Genomic DNA, 23,587 nt, shown 5'->3' on the forward strand with positions numbered 1-23,587 from the left:
TGTAGCATATAGTAAGGGCTGAGCACTTTGTTATACTGCCCTCTTGGTTGGGAAGGTGTAAACAAAGTGTGTTGCAACAGGGCTGATTGCATTGTGTTCACAGAGTGAGTCTTTTCTCAGTTCAGTACACAACAGAAAGATGGCAACAAGGTTAGGATGGATTTTTTTTTAAATTAGAGAAATTAAGGTCTGAAGAACATTGCAACACAGTTTTTGGAGTTGATTTCGAAGAAATGTAGTATTTTGAAAGATTACTCTGTGTGCACACGTTGTGTCCAGGAACAACTGCATGGTACGTAATTGAATGAAAAATATGGCACAAAAAAAGCATATTTGGGCCAATAGGGGAACTCAACCCCAACAAACAGGACTGGTGTTATTATAAATGAAGGTTCCACATTTGGCTGAAAGTGAATAAAATAGGTGATGAGGATAAAGGAAATATTTTCCTCACCATGATGGGGCCAGGAGATTTTGGTGTAGTGACTAACCTGGTTTTTCCAAGAGACACCAGCCAGTACTGTGGAATATGCTGAAATTAATGAAATTCTGGACTCCTATTTTGGCAGAACTAAGAATGTAATTGCCTTGAGAGTTGCATCCTGTCAAAGGAAATAGTTGCCTAGTGAGACTGGAGAAAACTACATCCTTGAATTTAAAAAAAAACTCGCCACTGTGGGCATGGCATGAAATTAGAAATCAACTTTAGGAGGCCTGAAGGACAATAAAACCCTGGCCAAGCTTTTGTGTAAAGGAAATAAGCTGATGTGGAAGGAGGTCTGTGATGAGGCCACAGCCCTGGAAATGGCAGAAAGAGACAGTTGCAAATTGCAAGGGAGTCCTTTTCCCAAGCTGGCAGGAAAGCTCCACCAGATTTCAGCAGGATCCAGCCATGTTCACAGCCTCAGAGACAGAAGCTTAGATGTTACTCTTGCCACTGGGAGCTACCAACCACCTAAATGACTCCCATTTCCAGTGGAAGTGCTATGCTTGTGAGAAAGTTGGTTATATCCAGCTGGCATGCAGGCATGGTGGAAACAGAAATGCTCCAGGCTGTGGCCAAGCTCCAGGTCACAGCAATGCCCCAGGTCAAGGTTGTGATAGATCTAAAGCTAGTTTATGAGTCTGAAAGCCCTCAAATACAAATATGATAACATCAACTTCTGTTTCCATGTCTATCAAACAGTTGTACTAAGTCAGGGAGCAAGAAAAACAGCATATGGAAGATGAATGTAATAGGGCGGAAGGTATAATTCAAGTGCTCACAGTAGAAACCAAAGTGTGAGATTCACAATCATTGTTGATACAGCAGTGCCCATTATCTTGGAAGGAGTGTAAACAAAGTCCATAAGTCACATTCTGTTCCTCAAAACTGGTGTGAAACTGACTAGTTATTCAAATAACAGTATTCCAGCTAGTGTTAAGTGGAGTATGATGATGCATTTTATTACTTGCTATTGGTAGTAATTAGAGGGAAAAATGTCTCCCTAATGGGAGGAATTGGCTTTAAGAAGATACGGTTAGCTGGGCCGAGCTGTTGAACCTGTTGTTTACAGAAGGGATCAGTCAGAGTACATCTGACACTGAGGAAGTGCCAACAGAGCAAAGGTGACCAAATGATCAAATTTGGCACCACAAGGCTAAAGTCAAGAAAAAGGACAATATATAGCCAATATTTTGCAAGGCTAGGCCAGTGCCTTATGCCCAATTAGGAGCAATAAGTAAAGAGCTGGATAGATTAGAAAGAACAGGAGCAATTAAGGTGAATGAGCTGCACCAACTGTGATAGTTCAAAAAGTAGATGGGTCCATTCAGAATTGTGCAAATTATAAGCAAACGATAAATAAGGTGATCGAGAATGAAACTTACCCACTGCCTATCAGTGAAGATTTATTTTCTAATTTAGCAAATGGAGAGGTGTTCAGTGAGATAGATTTGTCAAATGCATATTTGCAATTGGAATTAAATGACAAAAGCAAAGAATTGCTTACACGGGGTTGTACCAGTATGAAAGGTTAGTATTTGGAGTGTCTCGTGCTCTCACAGTGTTCTAGAGGACTAACTGGGATGAAAGGAGTGTTCTGCTTCTTAGATGACATTCTAATCAGCAGAAAGACAGAGAAAGAGCACATTGAAAGGTTGAACAAAGTCCCAGAACAAAGAGCATGACACTAAAAGCTAAAAAGCGCAAGTGTTGCTTCATGGTGTCAGGTGTAATAGACCTGGATCACCAAATGGATGGTGAAGGTATCCACACATTGCAGGAGATTATGGGGATTTTGTAAGCAAAGGGACCAGAGAACAAAGAAGAACTTGGAATATGCATAGAAATTGTTGTGTATTGTTCTAAGTTCATCCTGACTTAGCTAACACATTCATATCACTGTATCAATTGTTCAAAGGCGGAATATCTTGGGAGTGGTCTGTGGAGCATCAGAAAGCAGTTGAGGAAGTGGAGGAAGTGAAGAAAGTACTGGCTAGTGATGCTATTTTGACCTATTATGACCCCAAGAAACAACTGGTTTTAGCATGTGATGCCTCACCATAAGATGTAGGAGCAGAAGTAGGCCATTTGGCCCATTGATTCTGCTCTGCCATTCAGTGAGATCATGGCTGATCCGATAATCCTCAACTCCACTTTCCTGCCTTTTCCCCACAACCTTCGATTCCCTAACTGATTACCACAAGGGTTAGTTGTGTGTTACCTCACATAATGGAAGATAGTGTGGAGAAGCCTGTAGTGTATACTTCATGTGCTTCAAATACTTTAACATAGTCAGGGCAAAATCACTCAAGTTGAGAAAGAGGCATTAGCAATCACATATAGTATTACAATGCTTCACAAATACCCGTATGGTATGAAATTTAATTTATTAACTGACCACCAAAACCTTATGAATATATTTGGTTCAGGGGGAGTATCATTTCTAGTGGCAGCATGGCTTCAGAGATAGGCACTGATTTTGATGGCCCATCAGGATGATATTAAATATCGATAGTCAGCAGATCATGCACATAGACAATCTTTCAAGATTTCCTGTGAAGATTGATTCATTCTTAGTCACTGAGTTATTTGTGAATTACCTTACATGCACCTATGACATGCCTGTGTCTGCCAGAGAAGTTAATGAAGAAACGCACCAGGATGTGGTGCTCAGTGAAGTGCTTAACTGGCTGGCCTAAACGTGTGATGATGAGCAACTACAGGAGTCTTTTATACATAGATTTACACTGAGTGCAGATCAAGGCTGACTCCTTTGGGTTAAGAGTCATTATTCTGCCAAGGTTTAGTGGGAGATTGTTACAGGAACTACATCAAAAGCACACACAGATAGTCTATGAAAGCAGCAGCAAAAAGCTATTTTTCATATCTTAAAGTAGACAGAGATACTGAAGAATGGGTGCAAAGCTGTGGTGTGTTTCAGGATGAAAAATGATTCACCCAAAGTTCCTTTTATTCCATGATCAAACACAAGAAAACCATGGGAAGGCGTGCAAGTTGATTTATTTAAAGTGGGAGAGAAAGAGTACCTGGTTTTGGTCAATATCTACAGCAAGTGGATAAATGTCGAGTTTATGCCCAATACCACAAGTGCCAAAACTATTGAGGTTTTGAGAAGTTGGTTTGCAACTTATGGGTTGCCAGAGGTGTTGGTGTCAGATAATGGTCCACAGTTTGTGCCAGAAGAGTTTGTAATATTTCTAAGAAAGAATGGAGTCAAACACACTAATACCACCATATCACCCAGCATCGAATGGTGCTGCAGAAAGAAGTGTACAGATTGTGAAGAAGTCTTTGCAGAAGTAATTGCTAGGTGACAAGCTAGGCAGTAATTCCCACGTTTGTTTTTGACACAGGCTAGACAATTTTCTGTTCTCTCACAGGATAACCCCTGTCACAACAGACTATTCACCTTACAGGTAAGTGTTTAAGCATGCTTCTTGGAAAAGATTTAGTTTTCTTAAGCCTAACATAAATAGCAAAGTAAGAAAAACAAGACAAAGAGACGATGAGTCACGACGCACAAGGCATGAAACTAAGAGTTCAGGGCTGGCCAAAAGGTCATGATGAAAAACCAGTGAGGTGATAAGGAGATGTCTGTTATTGAAGTTGCAGTAAAGACAATAGGTGTATCCATATATCTAGTGAAGATTGGAGAGAGACTTGGTCAATGTAATGTAGATCATTTGCTTGAAAGAGGAAATCTAACAAAGGGACGGCATGAGACACCTCCCATAGTCCAAATTCCCCCTACAGTCCAAAGTGAAAGTCAGAAAGAAACCAAATGTTTGCAAGCATCACAGAATCTACTGGTAGAGCAAAGTAAGTCAGGATCTTTGATCAAGACAAATAAATCATTGTCACAGCCCCAACTATTAAGTGAAGTTGGTAATCAAAGTTCAGAGTTAACATGGTCAGGAATGTTGAGAGAGCAGAGTCAAACTAATGGAAATGGAAGAAGGTACATGGATAGAAAGAGAAGAAAGTCAGATAGGTTAATTAAAACTATGTAGAAGAAAAAAGTTGTTCTTTTCATTATTTCTTGTCAAATGATGATTTTGTTTGTTAAGCATGTGCTGGAGTTAAGGAAAATCTTTTTTTTTAACATGTAAATTATCCTGTTAATATCATACAGCAAGTCCTTGCTTTAAGTTGCCCTGTTTTAAGTCATTTGGATTTAACATTGTGTCTTTAATGGGGCCGGTATTCACGTTTGGCATTATAGTTTTGCATTAGAAGAGTGTGGCTAGAGGATCTGGGAGCCAGGTGGGAAGAGATATGTAGGTGGGAGCAGGCTTGTGTGGAATATAAGCATCGACTTGGACCAGGTGGAATGAAGGACCTGTTTCTGAATGTAGATTCTATGTATATAATTCTCTATTAGCTATCCTTTAAGAATGGAATTGGGAATGAGGAATGATACGGAAAGCTCGTAATCTTGAGGATGTGTAAACACACAATTGCAGTATGAATTCAGCATTTTCAATGACTCTTCACTTTAACATGTCAGAGCCAATGCTAGTCTTGGTAATGTGGTTAGTGAGTGGATAATTATTCTTTAGATGAGTCTGCAATACCTCGTATTAAAGACGAGCAAGTAAATTTATAACAAAAACAGAATTACCTGGAAAAACTCAGCAGGTCTGGCAGCATCGGTGGAGAAGAAATCAGTTAACGTTTCGGGTCTTCATGACCCTTCGGCAGAACTGAGTATAGTTAGGAGAAAAGTGAAATATAAGCTGGTCTAAGGTGGGGGGCGGGGGAGAGAAGTTGAGGGTGTGGTGATTGTGGAGATAAGCAAGCAGTGATAGGAGCAGATAATCAAAAGATGTCACAGACAAAAGGATCAAAGAGGTGTTGAAGATGGTGATATTGTCTGAGAAAAGTTCTAATTGAGAATGGAAGACAGGATACTCAAGGTACAGCTATAGTGGGGGTGGGGTGGAAAGACTAAAAAAGTTTTAGTTTTAGATTTAAAAATAATGGAAATAGGTGGGAAAAGAAGAATCTGTATAAATTATTGAAAAAAAAGGGAGGGGGGAGAAACGGGGTGGGGATGGGGGGAGGGGGAGTTTAAGATCTAAAGTTGTTGAATTCAATATTCAGCCCGGAAGGCTGTAAAGTGCCTAGTCGGAAGATGAGGTGCTGTTCCTCCAGTTTGCGTTGGGCTTCACTGGAACAATGCAGCAAGCCAAGGACAGACATGTGGGCAAGAGAACAGGGTGGAGTGTTAAAATGGCAAGCGACGGGGAGGTTTGGGTCTTTCTTGCGGACAGACCGCAGGTGTTCTGCAAAGCGGTCGCCCAGTTTGCGTTTGGTCTCTCCAATGTAGAGGAGACCACATTGGGAGCAACGAATGCAGTAGACTAAGTTAGGGGAAATGCAAGTGAAATGCTGCTTCACTTGAAAGGAGTGTTTGGGCCCTTGGACGGTGAGGAGAGAGGAAGTGAAGGGGCAGGTGTTGCATCTTCTGCGTGGGCATGGGGAGGTGCCATAGGTGGGGGTTGAGGAGTAGGGGGTGATGGAGGAGTGGACCAGGGTGTCCCAGAGGGAACGATCCCTACGGAATGCCGTCAGGGGGGGTGAAGGGAAGATGTGTTTGGTGGTGGCATCATGCTGGAGTTGGCGGAAATGGCGGAGGATGATCCTTTGAATGCGGAGGCTGGTGGGGTGATAAGTGAGGACAAGGGGGACCCTATCATGTTTCTGGGAAGGAGGAGAAGGCGTGAGGGAGGATGCGCGGGATATGGGCCGGACACGGTTGAGGGCCCTGTCAACGACCGTGGGTGGAAAACCTCGGTTAAGGAAGAAGGAGGACATATCAGAGGAGCTGTTTTTGAAGGTAGCATCATTAGAACAGATGCGACGGAGGCGAAGGAACTGAGAGAATGGGATGGAGTCCTTACAGGAAGCGGGATGTGAGGAGCTGTAGTCGAGGTAGCTGTGGGAGTCGGTAGGCTTGTAGTGGATATTGGTGGACAGTCTATCATCAGAAATTGAGACAGAGAGGTCAAGGAAGGGAAGAGAAGTGTCAGAGATGGACCATGTGAAAATGATGGAGGGGTGGAGATTGGAAGCAAAATTAATAAATTTTTCCAGGTCCCGACGAGTAAATTTATATATCTACTTGTAATTATGCATTTAATCGATATCAGAAATATTGATAATGGAAAGTAAACTGCACATCTAAAGTTTCAGAACTTAGTTTGAAACTTTTGAATGTTTGGGAGAAACAAAGTTTATTAATGGAACTAATGAAAAGCCTTCAGTATGAAGGAACCATCTTCAACTATTCCTAAATTTTTCTGGAAATGGTTATGGATCTTAGATTATCTCTTAGCCAAATGGATTCATGTTGAAAGTGGAATTGTGAACCTGACCCACAAATATAAAATTGACAAGTGCTTGGTTTCTAAGGTCAGTATGAGGGAAACATTGCTGCAAAGGGAAACTTTTTCCAACATTTCTGTGTTGCTTCTCCAAAAAAAGTAATAAATTAGCATCAGGATAGCAGCTTTGTTCTCTGACACTCATTCTGGCTCCCAGCAGACATGAATTCAGAGAAAGGAGACTTGTCCATCTGTCAGCCTGATTTAAAAAAAGGATCCAATGGTTAGAAGTCAGTCCTTTAAGGAACAGTGCCATCTGGTGCCCTAAACATGTATTGATGGAGAAACAGCTCTATTAATACTCCCAAGCCCATTACAGAAATCCCTTGCTGACTTTACTCTGAAACCCATTTGAAGGTGTTCTAGGATCACCGCTCTTCTACTTTCTCACCAATGTTTCCAGCATTTTGAACTGAAGGTGATGTGATTCACTATCCAGTATTTCAAATTAAATTCTTGGGCTCTAAATGCTATTACACATAGTCTGTGCATATGTAATAATACCTTGACTATATATCAATTAAATGTTGAAGACCAAAATTTACTGAGCTCAACTTTTCCCAGTTGTTACAATCAATGAGAAGGGATGAACTGGCTCCCTCCCCGCTATTCAACCTCCTCAGTTATAGAATCATAAACAAGTTAAGGCACAGAAAGATGCCATTCAGCCCATCACATCTGCACCAGCCATAAAAAGAGAAAAAAGCTAGCCACTCATTTTTAATCCCATTTTCCAGCACCTGGTCCATAGCCTTGCAGGTTGCAGCACTTCAGGTGCAGGTCTAGGTACCTTTTAAATAAGTTGAGCACTTCAGCCTCAACCACCAATTTAGGCATTGAATTCCAGATGCTCACCACCCTCTGGATGCCAAAGTTTTTCCCTCATGTCCCCTCTAATCCTTCTATCAATCACCTTAAATCTGGTAACTGACGCCCAGCTAGGGGAAACAAGTCTTTACTGTCTACCCTACCTAGGCCCCTCATAATTCTGTACACCTCAATTAGGTCACCCCTCAGCCTCCTCTGTTCAAAGGAAAACAACCCTAGCCTATCCAATCTTTCTTCATTGCTGCAATTTTCAAGCCCTGGCAACATTCTTGTAAATCTCCTCTGTACTCTCTTCAGAGCAATTATGTTCTTCTTGTAATGTGGTTACCAGAACTGTACACAAAATTCCAGCTGGGGCCTAACCAGCGTTTTATACCATTCCAGCATTACATCCCTGCTTTTGTACTCAATACCTAATCCAATAAATGCATTCCATATGCTATCTTTACCACCTTATCTAACTGTCCTGCCAACTTCAGGGACCTGTGGACATGCATCCAGGGTCTCTCACTTCCTCAAACCTCTCAATATCCTCCCATTTATTGAGTATTTCCTTGCTTTGTTTGCCCTCTCCAAATGCATTACCTCACACTTCTCTGGATTGAATTCCATTTCCCACTTTTCCGCCCACTCACCCAAACCATTGATATCATTCTGGAGACAACAGCTATTCTCTTCACTATCAACTACACGGCCAATTTTTGTGTCATCTGCAAATTTCCCAATCATGCCTCCCATATTTAAGTCCAAATCATAAATATATACGACAGATGACAAGGGTCCCAACACTGAGCCCTGTGGAAAGCCACTGGAAACCGCTTTCCACTCAAAAACATTGCTGTCACTGAGCTAATTTTGGATCCAACTCGCCACCTTCCTCCGTATCCCATGGGATCTCACTTTTCTGACCAGTCTGCCATCTGGGACCTTGTCAAATGTATTACTAAAATCCAGGTAGACAACATCCACTGCACTACCCTCATCATCCTCCTTGTTACTTCCTCAAACAATTCTATTAAGTTAGTAAGACGCAATCTTCCCCTAACAAAACTATGCTGACTATCCCTGATCAATCCGCGCCTTTCTAAGTGACAGTATATCCTGTCTCTCAGAATTGTTTCCAACAATTTGCTCACCACAGAAGTCAGACTGACCAGCCTACAATTTTCTGGCCTACCCCTTGCACCTTTTTAAAATATTGGTACAATGTTTGCAGACCTCCAATCCTCTGGTACCTCACCTGTATCTAGTGAGGATTGGAAAATAGTCCTCAGAGCATCTGCTATTTCCTCCCTGGTTTTCTTTAACAATCTGGGATACAATCCATCCGACCCTGGTGATTTATCCATCTTCAAGGGTGCCAGTCCCTCCAGTACTTCCTCTCTCACTATGCTTATTGTATCTAATATTTCACACTCTTCCCCTTTAATTAGAATGTCTGCATCATCCCTCTCCTTAGTGAAGATAGAGACAAAGTACTCATTGACAACCCTGCACACATCTTCAGCATCAACGCACAATGTACATTTCTGATAGGCCCTACCCTTTCCTTAGTTATCCTCTTAATATACTTGTAAAACATCTTTGGGTTTTCTTTGATTTTACCTGCCAAATTTTTTTCATACCCTAGCTTTGCTTTCCTAATTGGTTGCAGAAGCGTTTGTCCCTCATGCAGTCATTAGGACACATGCTCACACACACACACACACACACACACACACACAGGTATCAGAAATAAGGGGAGTTAGAGTCCAATAAAAAAAGGTAAAAGAATATAAAGTTAAGTGTCCTTTGATTGTCCTTGCAGTGTAGATTTTAAACATTGCAGCCTATTTAGGTTAGCTGGCTTCTTGGATGCGGTCAGTTGTAGAAGATGTTGCAATTATTACCTTGGCCACAGAAAAACAGAATTAATGTTTCGAGTCAGTATGACTCTTCTTCAGCTCTGAAGAAGAGTCATACAGACTCAAAACATTAACTGTTTTTCTCTCCACAGATGCTGTTAGACCCGCTTAGTTTTTCCAGCATTTTCTGTTTTTGTTACAAACTGTACACACGTTGTGTGTACAGTTCTGCAAGTCCAAAGCTTGACTGCATTCTCCATATCTTGGTATAAAGGCATAACATAATTTTTAGCCTCATTTTTGGCAATCAGAACTGTACAATCTGCAACAGTGTTGTACTTTAATAAGTCATTAACAGTTTGCATGAGAAGGTTGCATAATACTGATGAAGATTTTAAAGAACCTCATTACCATTAAATTGTAATATACCAGGAAAATATGAGACTAGAAATGGAGTCTTACTGTTTAAACAAATATATTTCAATCATTTTGCACAAATCAGTTAACCTCCAGGTTGCCTATTGACAACTTGCCCAGAACTGCTTCAGGAAGTGGTTTTGCTTCATTCAAATCAGATGATGGTTTCTATGGCATTAAGTCACATCCACATTTAAATAATTAAAGTGCACACATTTTTGTACAAATACATGCTATATAGTCACTCTTAATGGCTTTTTCCTGGGGCTGCCAACCAGTGGCCAAGGGCAGTAAGGATCAAAACAATGCTATTGGCCCATAAAGGAGTGTATTGTTGAACACTTAAGCCATTTAAATTACTCTGGCATAAAGCATGGCTGGCAATGACAAATGTTTAGTGTCAAGAAATGTGAGTCAGCATAGTTTTTTTTGACGGAATACACTTCTACTGATGACAAGGTACATATGTGCATAAAGTAGGCATATGAATTTTCAGTAAAATTCATATGCATACTAGCCTAGGAATTTACTGTTGCCAATATTAGATCAGAACTTAAATGTGGTGACTTGACATTCCTTAATCTGCTATTTGTTTATTTATTGGGTCTTGCTAAAGTGTTATTTCTAGATGTGGTATATTTTACAAGGAGGGCAAATCTCAGATGTCCAATGCTGTAAATACTAATATTAACAAAGGAATGATAACCCAAAAACCACCTGTGATAGTTGCGATGAATAACATAAGCTCCCTCTGCATTTTGTAATTCATTATTCCAATTGTATTGTAACTTTTTTTTGACAGTCAGGAACTACAATGAACCTGCTTTTCTTAAAAAAAATGTATCAAGATATTGCTATCTACCTCAATTATGGTTTCAAACTGATCAAATTACACATAAGAAGTGCAAGTGCTCCAACCCAATGTCTTAATTGAGTTTAAAATGCTGTCGTTATAATGATGACTGAAGGCTCAACTGACACAAAAAGTATTGATGCTCACTCTGCAGCTCTATGGTTCACACTTATTGGGTTTACGATGATTTTCAACAGTTGCTGAGCCAAAGCCTTTACAACAGGTAACTTAATGATAAATGTCTCCATATGTCAAGAAAGCAAAACTGCTTCAGCCTGTAGAAAATATTCCTTTGGATGTTTAGCTCAGCATATGATTGGAACCACTATTTTCAGTTCACTCATGGCTTTCCCATTAAAGTTTTTGCAGTAAAAATAACGATGAGACTAATAATGCTTGCCATTATTTTCGTGTAAATTGATCAACAATTTCCAGTGACTGTACAGGTGCAATTAAATCTGGAAGTTGCCGAGATGCAACTTTCTTCCATGAGCTTCCTGATGCCTGATTCTTGGTTCAAATATATTGACCAGTGTGGAGCTCCTGTACTTGCCTTAAATACAGACAAAATTTACCCGACAAGTTTAGAGCTCATCTGTTCAAGTGTTAAGTACCCTTTCAACAACTTAATTATTGCCAAACAACCTCTCTGACACTGAAAATTAGCTTAAACAAGTGTGGCATCTTATTCTTTCAGCTTTTAACTACGTTGGAGATTTTTAACAAAAATTAAGTAATTAGCTTTTTTCTTTCTGTCTCTTAGCTTGCTCTTCCTTAATACATCTTTCTCTCCTCTCGACTATAATGGAGAAACTAACGGCATGAAAGGCTGACAAATATCCAGGATCCAGATGGTTTCCATCTCTGGGTTTTAAAGGAAGTAGGTGAGAACATTGTGGATACCCTAACTATAATCTTTCAAAGTTCTCTTGATTTAAGAATGGTTTCTTATTTTTTTATTTATGTTTATTAAGTTTTAACAACAACCATAATGAGTAACAGTACAAAAAAAGCTTACAGTACAGCATAACTTAATACACTAACGTTTGGAAGAGAAAGAGAAAGAAAAGGAAAGGAAAAGATAAGTAGGAGGAAGAAGAAAAAAAGAAAAAAAACACCCTCCCCAGCCCCCCCAAAAATAAATAATAAGAAAATTAACAACAATCATAGGTCAGATATAGTTTCACATGATATAATACATACAACCTAATTAGGGTCAGTTATATGAAAGTAGAGAGCTGTAGTTCCTCATAGTAATCTAAGCAAGGTTGCCAAGCTACATAAAATCCATCAGTGGAGCCTTTTATAGTATACTTTATTTTCTCAAGTTTAAGATTCTGCATACATTCTGTATCCAATTAATAAAAGAAGGTGGGCCTGACTGTTTCCAATTTAATAGAATAATGCGTCTAGCCAATAATGTTGAAAAGGCGAGTGCATCAGTCTGAATTTTTGTAAGAGGGATGCCATTTTGTTGCACTCCAAAAAGTGTTGTAATAGGAGAAGGTTCAATGTTGCTACTAAAATTAAGCGAGAATGATGTAAAAGTTTTTGTCCAAAACAAATCCAATTTAGGACACAACCAGTACATATGAATTAAAGGGGCTGGGGCAATGTGATATTTATCACAGATTGGATCAAAATTTGAATAAGGCTTAGACAATTTAACTTTGGATAGGTTGACACGATGTAAGATTCTAAGTTGTAGCAACCCATGTCTTGCACATACAGATGAGGAATGTACATGAGAGAGAATAGACTCCCAGCTATCTTCTGATAAGTCTGAATCAAAATCTTGCTCCCAAAAAGTTTTTAAGGTAGAAAGCAAAGGGCAGTGTGGTGAAAAAATTAGAGAATACAATTTGGAAATGAACCACCTAATAAAAGTTGTAATATAATATCTATCAGTGACAGTTGGTGATTTAGGGGGCACATAAAGGAACGTGAGCAATTTGTTTGCACACAAAATCTCTGATTTGTAAGTAGCGAGAGAAGAATGTATGGGGCAGATCATATTTCTGAGAGAGAGTCAAAAGAAGCAAAAATATTATTAATGTATAAGTTAGTAAGGGTTTTGATGCCTCTCGCGTGCCAGACTTGAAAGACAGAATCTCCGAATGAAGGCGGAAATAAATGGTTTGCATCAATAGGGCTGCATAAAGCGAGAGATTATAGCCCAGAGTGCGTTCTGAACTGGGTCAAAATCTTAAGTGACTGTTTAACAATAGGGTTTGAAGAAAAGTGACTTGTTGAGAAAGGAATGGAGGAGCACAACAGAGCAGGCAGAGATGTGGAATGACAGGAGGCTGCCTCCAATTGCACCCACGCTAAACTAGCCGAGTCCGAATGAAGCCAAAAAGAAATATTACAAATGTTAGCAGACCAATAATAAAAATGAGAGCTTGGCACTGTCAAACCACCTAAATGCCTTGGTCTTTGTAGAAAAATCTTATGAATTCAGGGTGTTTTCTTATTCCAAATAAAGAGTGAAATTAATTGGTCTATTATTACAAAAAAAAAAGCTTGGGGCTAAACAATGGAATGCACTGAAATAAGTATAGAAATTTTGGCAAAATTTTAATCTTTACAGAATTTATACAACCAACTAAAGAAAGGGGGAAGCTAGACCATCGTGCTAAGTCCTGCTTCATACGTTCCAACAAAGGGTCAAAGTTGAGCTTATAATGGTCTCCAAGGGATTGAATAATTAAAATTCCTAAATATTTAAAACTGTTTACTGAGACCTTGAAGGGGAGGGAAGGAAGAAGATAACTTTTTGCAATAGAGTTAATAGGAAAAATTGCGCTCTTTTGCAAATTAATTTTAAAACCTGAAATAAGGCCAAATTGCTCAAGAATAGGGAAAATATGTGAGAGAGATGAGGCCGGATCAGAGATGTAAGGAAGCAGGTTATCAGCATATAGGGTGAGGTTCTGGTCTACTCCACCCCTGTATATCTTCCCAGGTCTGCAGTAAAATTGCCAGGACCTCAATAGCAATCATTAAAAGCAGGGGGAAAGGGGGCAGCCCCACCTGGTACCTCGATGGGGGTTAAAGAGTTTAGAATGGATATTACTTGTATGCACTGAAGTAACTGAGGAATACAATAGTTTTATTCATTTTATAAAAATGTGTCCGAATCCAAATTTTTGAAGAGTGAAGAAAGGGTAGTCCCATTCCACTCTATCAAAAGCCTTTTCTGCATCCATAGTTATAAGAACGTGGCGGAGAGGAATAGTTGAATGCATATAAATAATATCAAAAAGGCGCCTTAAATTAGAGAAATACTGCCTTCTGTCTAAAACCTGTCTGGTCAGGAGAGAAAATAGATGGAAGGTCAGGTTCAAGGTGGTGGGCTCAGGTTTTAGCTAGTACCTTGACATCTGCATTTAAAAGGGAAATAGGCTGATATGAACCGCAATGCAGAGGATCCTTATCCCTCTTTATCTATTTTTTTTGCGCATCTTTAAAAGGAGGGAGCGTTTTAGAGAAAAAGAAAACAGAGACAATAACAATGGGGAAAGTTGTGATGAGAATTTTTAAAATAAAGTTCTGCTGGAAATCCATCAGGCCCATGTGCCTTATGACTTTGTATGGATTTAATTGCCTTTAGTGTTTTATTTTGGGAAAGGGGTACTTTTAACGCATTCATCAAGTCAGATGTTAGAGATGGGATGCCAATATAATCCAAAAAATTGTGAAATAAACCAGGATCTAAAATGGAGTCTGAGGTATAGAGAATGGGATAAAAAGATTTGAATTGATCATTAGTCTCCTGATGATTGGTGGTGGTTGACCGTGTTGGAGTGGTGATTTCAGTGATAAGTTGAGAGGAAGCAGACTGGCGAAGCTGGTGAGCCAGGAGTCTACTGGTTCTTTCACCATGTTCATAAAATGTACCACCTGATCTAAGTATAAGCTTTTCTGTTTGTTTAATAGAAAGAAGATCAAATTCAGTCTGTAGAGCCGACACTGTTTGTATAATATTGGGGTAGGTGCAATAGCATTCTGCTGGTCCACTAAGAGAATCTGGTCAATCAATTTGGGCAATTTTGAGGTATTGCGTTTGTTAATTTGAGCAGTTCATGAAATTATCTGTCCACGTAGGAAAGCCTTCATACTCTCCCAGATGGTAGCAAAGGAGATATCAGGAGCAGTATTAAGTTCTACACAAGTAACTATTTGCGAGGATATGAATTTAGTAAAACCCAGGTCTGCCATAAGAAGAGAATCAAGATGCTATGATGGACAAGAAACAGGTTGGTCATGGAATTGTTTTGCTGAAACTAAGGGGGCATGATCAGCGATCACAAAACTATTGCACGTGCAAGATTGAATAAACGGGAATGGCCTCTTGTCAGGGAAAAAATAGTCAATATGTGAGTAGGTGAACAGGAGAGAAAAGGGAGTATTACCACCATGGGCAGGATTTTCACTCAGTGTGCGGGCACGCGCCCGACATGCCTGAGCGTGAAATAAAACGTGTTGACATCAGCCAAGCGTGACGACGTCAACGCGCGATCTCGCGATGGTTTGGTCGGCGGGCGTGCGCTGGAGCCAGCAGCATGCCCACTGACAATTAAAAGGCCTATTAAGGCCATTAAGTTAACAATTGTACTGAATTTTTCGCTGCCCGTTCAACCTAACAGTTGACGGTCAGGCGAAAAGGCCAAACGGCTTTTGCATTTTTTCGAAACCACATCCACGGGCGGGATGAGGTTTTCAAAATCAAATACAAATAAAACAATAACTTTAATTTTCAATTTAAAACATGTCCCTGCTCACATGAGTGGACATGTTTCATTAATTTTTTCTGCTGTTTATAACTTTTTCAATATATTGTTAATCTTCCTGAGGCTTGGAGCTACCTCAGGGAGATTATTCAGCGCTCTTTCGTGCGCATGCACAGATTGTGGGCTCGCCCTGCTCCCCCCACTGGCACAGGCAGTGCTCAGCACTGCCGCTTGCGTAACACGCTGGGTAGGCCTTAATCGGCCCACCCGCATAAAATTGCGGCGCGCTGCTGATCACGGGCTGCGATCGGCTTCCACACCGCCCCTGCCGATCCCGCACGCCAAGGACAAAATTCTGCCCCATGAGTCTACCAATCCATCTGTATCCAGAAAAGACCTGATGGCTGAGGCTGATTTTGATATTGGAACATATTTTGTGGATTAGCGATCTAAAATTGGGTTAAGAACACAGTTAGAGTCTCCTCCAAGAACTAAGCGATATGAACCTAAATCAGGTATGGAAAATAAGAAATTTGAAATGAAACAGTGATCATCCCAGATACATTAGCTAGCATCAATGGACAGTTAAAAAGTCTGCCTTGTACTATAACTATAACAGTGCCCATTAGGGTCAGCTCTAACCTAAGAGTGAACAAAGAGAATGCCTTTATGGATTAGAATTGCCGCGCCTATAACTTTACTATGGGGAGAATTTTCTCCCCGTCAGGCAGGCTGTTTGGGAGCGGGCGCATAGCTGATCATTGCCCACAATCGGCTGTGCGCTGCCATTTTGCGTGGGCGGGCCGATTAAGACCCGCCCAGTGTGATGCGCACCTGGAAGCGCTCAGTGCTACCTGTGCGGGTGGGGGGAGGAGGGAGAACCAGGGCCTGCGCTCTTTCACACATGCGCGTGATAGAGCACAGAAATCTACCTGAGGCACGGAGCTGCCTCAGGGAGATTACTTTGATTATGAAAAATTGAATAAAAGAACAAAAAAAAAATTCAGACATGTCCCCTCATGTGACAGTGTCACATGAGCTGGGACATATCAATGAATTTTAATAAAAACTTTTATTAAATTACAAACCCTTCATGAAACCGCATCCCGCCTGTGGATGAGGTTCCATGAAAAATGCAAAGGCCGCCTGAGCTCTTCACCTGCCCGCCAACCTTAAGGTTGGACAGGCAGCCCGGACAAGTACCTCAATTAGTTTAATAATGGCCTTAATAGGCCTTTGACAGTTTGGTGGGTATGCAGGCGACATCGCTGCGCGCCCACCGAACTGAGGATCGGAGTGACGTGCGGTGATGCCGGGACACACGCCCGACATCACCGCGTGTCATTTTACGCGTCGGCAAGCAGGGCCCGCCCCCACTTGCCGACCAGAAGATTCAGGCCTATGACAATTAGAATGAAACATCTGCCCAACAAACCCTTCAGCATTCGAAAATGGTCAAATGTACGTGAGTGAGTTTCCTGCAGGAAGGCAATGTCCACTTTCAAATGATGTTAATGAGAGAGAACTTTATTTCTTTTAACTGGGTGATTTAGACCTTTCACATTCCAGGTGATAAAATGGATTGGACAACTACCCTGTGAGGCCTTAATATTAGTGGACATTATGATAATAAAAGCGCATCAAAGCATATGGCCCCCAAAGGTTAACCATTACAAATAAAAGATTAAATATTTTTGAACCAGAGCTACCCACCTGAAGAATGTTAAAAACTAACCAGGAGGAAAGTATATATGCATATTTGGAAAAGAACTAGAAAAAGATTAAAAAGAAGAGGAGAGAAGGGAGAAAAAATAGAGCGGGGGGTGCAGGGTAAGAAGGAAAGAAAAGTTTACATCACCTCCCCATGCGAGGCAAATGCTACCCCTCACAGCTAGTATACTATTCATACCTATCTTACCAATGTGTCTTGAAAAGACAGCCCGCATCGAAGCAATATACAATCAAATATCCCAAACAAAAGTATTGCTAAACAAGGTGCAGAATCTGTCCAGAAGGGACAGTTTTGTAATGCAATACTCAACAAGAGAGGGGGCTGAGTTTTCCCGTCGGCGAGCGGGAGTGGGAGTGGGGCCTGCTCGCCGACATGTAGAATGACACGCAGTGATGTCGGGTGTACGTCCCAGTGTCACTGTGCATCATTTAGATTATCAGTTCGGCGGGCAGGCATCCGCATCGGCTGCGTGTCCACCAAACTGTGAAAGGCCTATTAAGGCCATTATTAAACTAATTAAAGTTGTTAAGAAAGCTACCCGTCCAACCTTAAGGTTGGCAGGCAGGCAAAGAGCCCAGGCGGCCTTCGCATTTTTCATGAATCCTCATCCATGGGCGGGATGAGGTTTCATGAAGGGTTTGTTAATTAAATAAAAATTTTTGAAAAAATTAATGGACATGTCCCAGCTCATGTGACAGTTTCACATGAGGGGATATGTCCTTAAAATTTTTTTCTATCTTTATTAAACTTTCCACAGCTTAAACTAATCTCCCCGAGGCACCTCTGTGCCTCAGGGAGATTTCTGTGCTCTTTCGCGCGCATGCTCATAAGAGCGCAGGCCCCAACTCAGGGAATCCCCCTCACCACCCGTACAGGGAGTGCACAGCGCTTCCGGGGGCACGTCACGCTGTGCAGGCATTAATTGGCTCGCCCACGTACAATGGCAGCGTCGATCAGATTTGTGCTCGCTCCTGCCCACCCCCACACAACGCACCCCCCCCGTTCTTCTCAGGGAGAATATAAAAAGAAAGATTCAACTCTCAAAGAATTCAATTGCACGTATGGTAAAAGGTAAAAAAAAAAACACCCATAGGGTTTATGTAAAACTTCCCGTGATTAATGCAGTTTGGACATAAGATACAAAGAGATTGGTATAACCAACAAAACTTATCATGTAACAGAACCATCATGCACAGTTAAGCATTGAGTACCGTTTTGTCCTGGGTGAAGTCACACTGACTTATTAAGGGAAGGTACAATTGTGCCCTTGAGAAAGGTTGAGGCTTCTTGTGGCGTGTTGAAAATTTTATTCACGCCATTGAATGTTACACACAGGCGAGCAGAGTGGAGAAGCCCATATTTAAGTCCAGCTTCACAGAGTTGGGCTTTAACAGACTTGTATTCTCCATGACATTGAGCTAGATCCACTCTGAGGTCAGGGTAGATGAATATTTTGCCTCCACAGAAGTATAGTTGACCCTTTTCTCTAGTCAGACGCATAATTTGTCCTTCACTTGATAGTGATACAGTTTTAGTATTATTGGCCTTGGGGTCTCGCCATGCTGCGGCCACAACCTCAGAGAGCGATGGGCTTGATCCACTGCCGGCGGGGAATCAAAACCCTCCTTGCCGAAAGCCTCCAAAAGAAGTGCCTCAGTAAGAATTGTAGGGTTTCCCTGTTCCGCACCCTCAGGCACCGAGAGGATCCTTGAATTTAGTCTCCTGCTGCAATTCTCCAGGTCATCCACCTTCGTCAACAATTCAGTATTTTGGGCTTCCAGCTGGGTGCAGCGGGTCTCCAAAGCCGCAATGTTGTCACTCGAGTCAGGAGCTGATTGTTCAACATCCCACAGCCTTTGATTGAAGGAGGTGACGGAGGCTTGTACGGTAGCAACAGAGGCTTGTAAAGTAGCAACAGAGGAACGCAGTTCCGAGCGGAGTCCAGCAAATTCAGTGAGAATAGTGCTGTGTAAGTCAGCAAGTGCGCTGACAGAGTTGAATTCAGTGCGGGAAACCGCCACGTTGTTACCAGCTGTAGTATCGGACAACACAGTTGATAAAGCACCAGGCCCGGTTTCATTCTGATTGCGTTTGTATGTTGAGCATCAGAATAAACCCCAAAGCACTGATAGTTAAAAAGCTGAACCTTTTAACTAAATATCAGTCATTTTTATGGGGATAAATTACAGAAATCGTGGAAGTGGTCTTCAACCACGTCTCACTCCATTCCTGTAGGAACTGTTTCTTTAGATTGGAAAGCCGTGCATATAGCTCCATTATTTAAGAATGGTGACAGAGGGAAGTCGGGAATTATAGACCAGTTAGCCGAACATCTGTTGTCAGGAAGAGTCTATAAATAAGGATAGCACGAATGAACATCTTTAAAATTTTCAACTGTTCAGAGAGCCAGCATGGATTTTTAAAGGCTAAGGCCTGGTGAATCTGACAGAATTTTTTGACTTGACTAGAGGACAGAGGATTGTCAATGCATGTTATTTATGTGGAATTCCAGAAGGCATTTGATAAAGTCCATCATAAGAGGCTGTTAACCAAAGTTGAAACCCATGGAGTTGAAGGCAAATTATTGACTTGGTTGGGGAATCAGCTGAGCAGAAAGAGAAGGGGGGAGGTCAGGATAATGGACAGGTACTCTAATTGGTAGGATGTGACTAGTGACGCCCTGCAAAGATTTGTGCTGGGGCCTCAACTATTCACTGCATTCATTAAAAACTTAGTTGATGGGATAGAAAACCAATGTCCAAATTTGCCGATGATACAAAGATAGGTTGCATTGTAAACAATGTGGATGGAAGTGTAACATTACGAAGCAGTATTGATAGATCAAGTCAGTCAATGGACAGAACCGTGCCAAATGTAGGCAAATGCAAGGCCATCCACTTTGGATCTAAAAAGTGTAGAACAGAGTACTTTCAGATGGCGAAAAGCTAGAAACAGTGAAGGTTCAAAGAAACTTGGGGATGCAGGTACACAGATCATTAAAATGTCTTGAACAGGCACAGAAAATGATCAAAAGGGCTAACTGAATGCTGATTTTCAGATAAGAAGTTAAACCAAAGCCCCATTTGCCTTCTCAGCTGGATCTACAAGATTCCTTGGATACAGCAGAATAGTTATCCCTGGTGTCCTAATCAATATTTATCCCTCTATCAACATCAGAAAAGCAGATTATCTGGTCATTATCACATTGCTGTTTGAGAGAGTTTGCTCTGCACAAACTGGCTGCTGTGTCCCCTACATTACAACAGTGACAACACTTCAAAGAAGTAATAATTCATTCGCTGTAAAGTGCTTTGAGACATCCAGTGGTCATGAAAGGTTCTATATAAATAGAAGTCTTTTTTCATTTTTAAATCTAGAAGAATAGAGTGCAAGGTGGTCAAGGCCATGCTTCAGCAATACAAAACCGTGGTTACACCACATCTGCAGTACTGCAAACAGTTCTGGGCACCAGGTCTTAGGAAGGATATACTTGCAGGGGGTGCAGCATAGATTTACTAGAATGATATTTAGACTCCAATGGTTAACCTATGGGGAGAGATTAAATAAACTAAGGTTGTATTTCCTGTAATTTAGAAGGTTACGTGATGATTTGATCAAGGTTTTCAAGATATTAAGGGGAAATTATAGTTTCTTGCAATCTACCATATTTCCACTAGTTGGGAGTCTGGGACTAGGGGAAATAGACTAAAATTCAGGGCCATACCTTTCAGGAATGAAATTAGGAAACACTTCTTCACACAAAAGGGCGGTAAAAGTTTGGAAGTTGCTTCCGCAATGGCAATTGATGCTAGATCAATTGTAAATTTTACAATGGAAGTTGATTGACTTTTATTGGAGTTGGGCTGATAAATAGCTTTGGTCTCAATGAATGATTCATGGGAGGAAAAACTCATGGGACTAAATGGTCTATCCCTGTTTCCAAATTGCCTTCTATACCTGATTTAACATTGTCCTAATTGACAGCTCCTGGTTTAGGCTCTGCATAGCTCATTAATGATTGTGCAATCCAATTCTTTGGTTTGTTCTCCCAGATTTCAGATGCCCTGTGAAGCTCAATACATTGGTTAGCTGACAAGAATTTGCTGTGCAAAAATCCAAAGGGCAGAATTCTCTCTTTGGCGTGCGTCCCGACGTCACCGCACGTCATTCCGATCTTTCAGTCGGCGGGTGCACACCGGAGTTGGCTGCATGCCCGCTGAACTGTCAAAGGCCTGTTAAGGCCATTAATAAACCATTTGTAGTAATTGTCAGGGCTGCCCATCCAACCTTAAGGTTGGCGGGCAGGCGAAGAGCCCAGACGGCCTTTGCATTTTTCATGAAACCTCATCCACGGGCAGATGAAGGACTTATTAAACTAATAAATATTTTTTAAACATTTGATAAGCATGTCCAGCTCATGTGGTGCTGTCACATGAGGGGACATGTGTAAATGATTTTTAACTTTCTTTATTTTGAAGTTTCAAATTCAACTTAATTTCCCTGAGGCAGCTCCGTGCTCAGTGCTACCAGGTGCGCATCACACTGGGCGGGCCTTAATTGGCCCACCCACGTAAAATGGCAGCGCGCAGCCGCTGGTGGGCGGCAATCGGGTCCTCGCCCGCTCCCAACCAGCCTGCCCAACAGGGAGAAAATTCTCCCCATAGAAAATCTATGGACAAGAGCAAGCTGGTGCCATCCCTTCACATCTCAGAGCAAAATTCCACAGAATGCGTAAGAAAGAGAATGGCCAAGGTGGTTGGGGCAGAAAATCTGATGGAAAAATGCAGGCCTGGCAATGTTAATTTTGAAGTAAATGAGTTGTTTTTTTCACAATTGCTTTTGGAAACCATAATCATTCTGTCAAAACTCAAATATATAAAAAGCCTCTATAAATGGAACGAGCTACCATCTGATGTGGTAAATGCGGGCTCACTCTTAAGTTTTAAGAATAAATTAGATAGATACATGGATGGGAGAGGTCTGGAGGGTTATGGACTAGTTGCAGGTCAATGGGACTAGCGGAATAATATTTCAGCACAGACTAGAAGGGCCGAATGGCCTGTTTTCTGTGCTGTAGTGTTCTATGGTTCTAAATATTCGTGTTTTTGAAGTTTAAAGTTCAAAAGTTTGAATTATTTCAAGTATATAAAACACAAGCTTTGCTAATTATGCATAATTAGAAAAAAAGATACTTACTTCTGTTTTACCAGTTTCTCTAATTCTGGGATCTGTTCCTTCAGAGCAGGAATCATTCTTGAGTCATCTGACACGGACACATAGAACTCCTGCAAAATCAGAGAATTGCTGTTAAAGTGTTAAACCTATGACTTTGTGTTTTGTAATTTTCAGTAAGCATCATTGGATAGTGAAGAGAAAGTAGATCTTATTCCATTCTTTTGGCAATAAGCACCATTTAGGTTATTGCAATGTCATTGTTCCACAATTTGATGGCAATATTATGTATTGAAATGCTCTAGCCACTAACCATGTTGTCTAATAGCATAATTCAATATTCTGGAAGAAAGGATTGATTACTGTTCAAAATTATATTAGTATAGTGTAGTGATTTTTTATATTGCTTATGGGAAGGTGGCTTCATTTTCTTCTAAATAGCATAAATTCATGAAATTATTGCAAAGATTCTTCTAAAAAATGTTTCATTTTAACTATCTACTTTTATTTCAAGCAGATGAAAGAATATCTGACTTCAAAAATGTTCCTTTCACTACTTCTTGCTCTCCAAAGTAAAGCATCGTACAAAAATGATGGATGTGTTCTATGAAAATGCACTGTACTATTGTGAGGTGAGAATTAGGGATGACGCTTAAACATTGACAAGGTGAAAACATGTAAAATAATGTATCTTCAATTTTACTTATGTCCAAGCTTTTATGTACCCTGTTTTACAAAAAGAAAGTAAATCATTGTTCATCAAATCACAAGAGAATATCACCCCTCATAAAATAACATGTTTGGCATCTGCCATTTGTTGCCATCTGTCACAACATTACTTGCTGACAAATGATAAAATATTATTACATATCATTCAGAACATATATTGGACTGTGCTCTAAAGTGGTAACTCTGATATATTACTGACTTGTACAAATATGGAGTCTGCATTGTAGTTCAATGGGTACGTCTTTGTCTGCACCCTTGCTTTTAAAGAAGTCAAAGTTACAGATTGTAACTGGAGTAAGGTTTGTCCCACAGCTGACACACGTGCACCATCTAGTGTTAAACTGGTTAGTTTTCCTTGAACAGTATTTTCATTCCTTCAGATTGTTTT

General features: G+C 40.8%; 1 protein-coding gene across 6 annotated transcripts in view; it reads right to left on the reverse strand.

Annotated features, from left to right (window-relative positions):
• The window catches only part of rapgef4a (Rap guanine nucleotide exchange factor 4a), a 346,899-nt gene that overhangs the window by 78,314 nt on the left and 244,998 nt on the right, over positions 1 to 23,587 (reverse strand). For all 6 annotated transcript variants that reach the window (XM_078552090.1, XM_078552089.1, XM_078552088.1 and 3 more), the window contains one exon: positions 22,495 to 22,583. In XM_078552090.1, coding sequence (XP_078408216.1) covers positions 22,495 to 22,583 — 89 coding nt within the window. The remainder of the gene's footprint in view (positions 1 to 22,494; positions 22,584 to 23,587) is intronic.

Source organism: Cetorhinus maximus, chromosome 11 (genome assembly GCF_964194155.1).
Source record: "Cetorhinus maximus chromosome 11, sCetMax3.hap1.1, whole genome shotgun sequence".
In the NCBI taxonomy this organism is placed as follows: domain Eukaryota; kingdom Metazoa; phylum Chordata; class Chondrichthyes; order Lamniformes; family Cetorhinidae; genus Cetorhinus; species Cetorhinus maximus.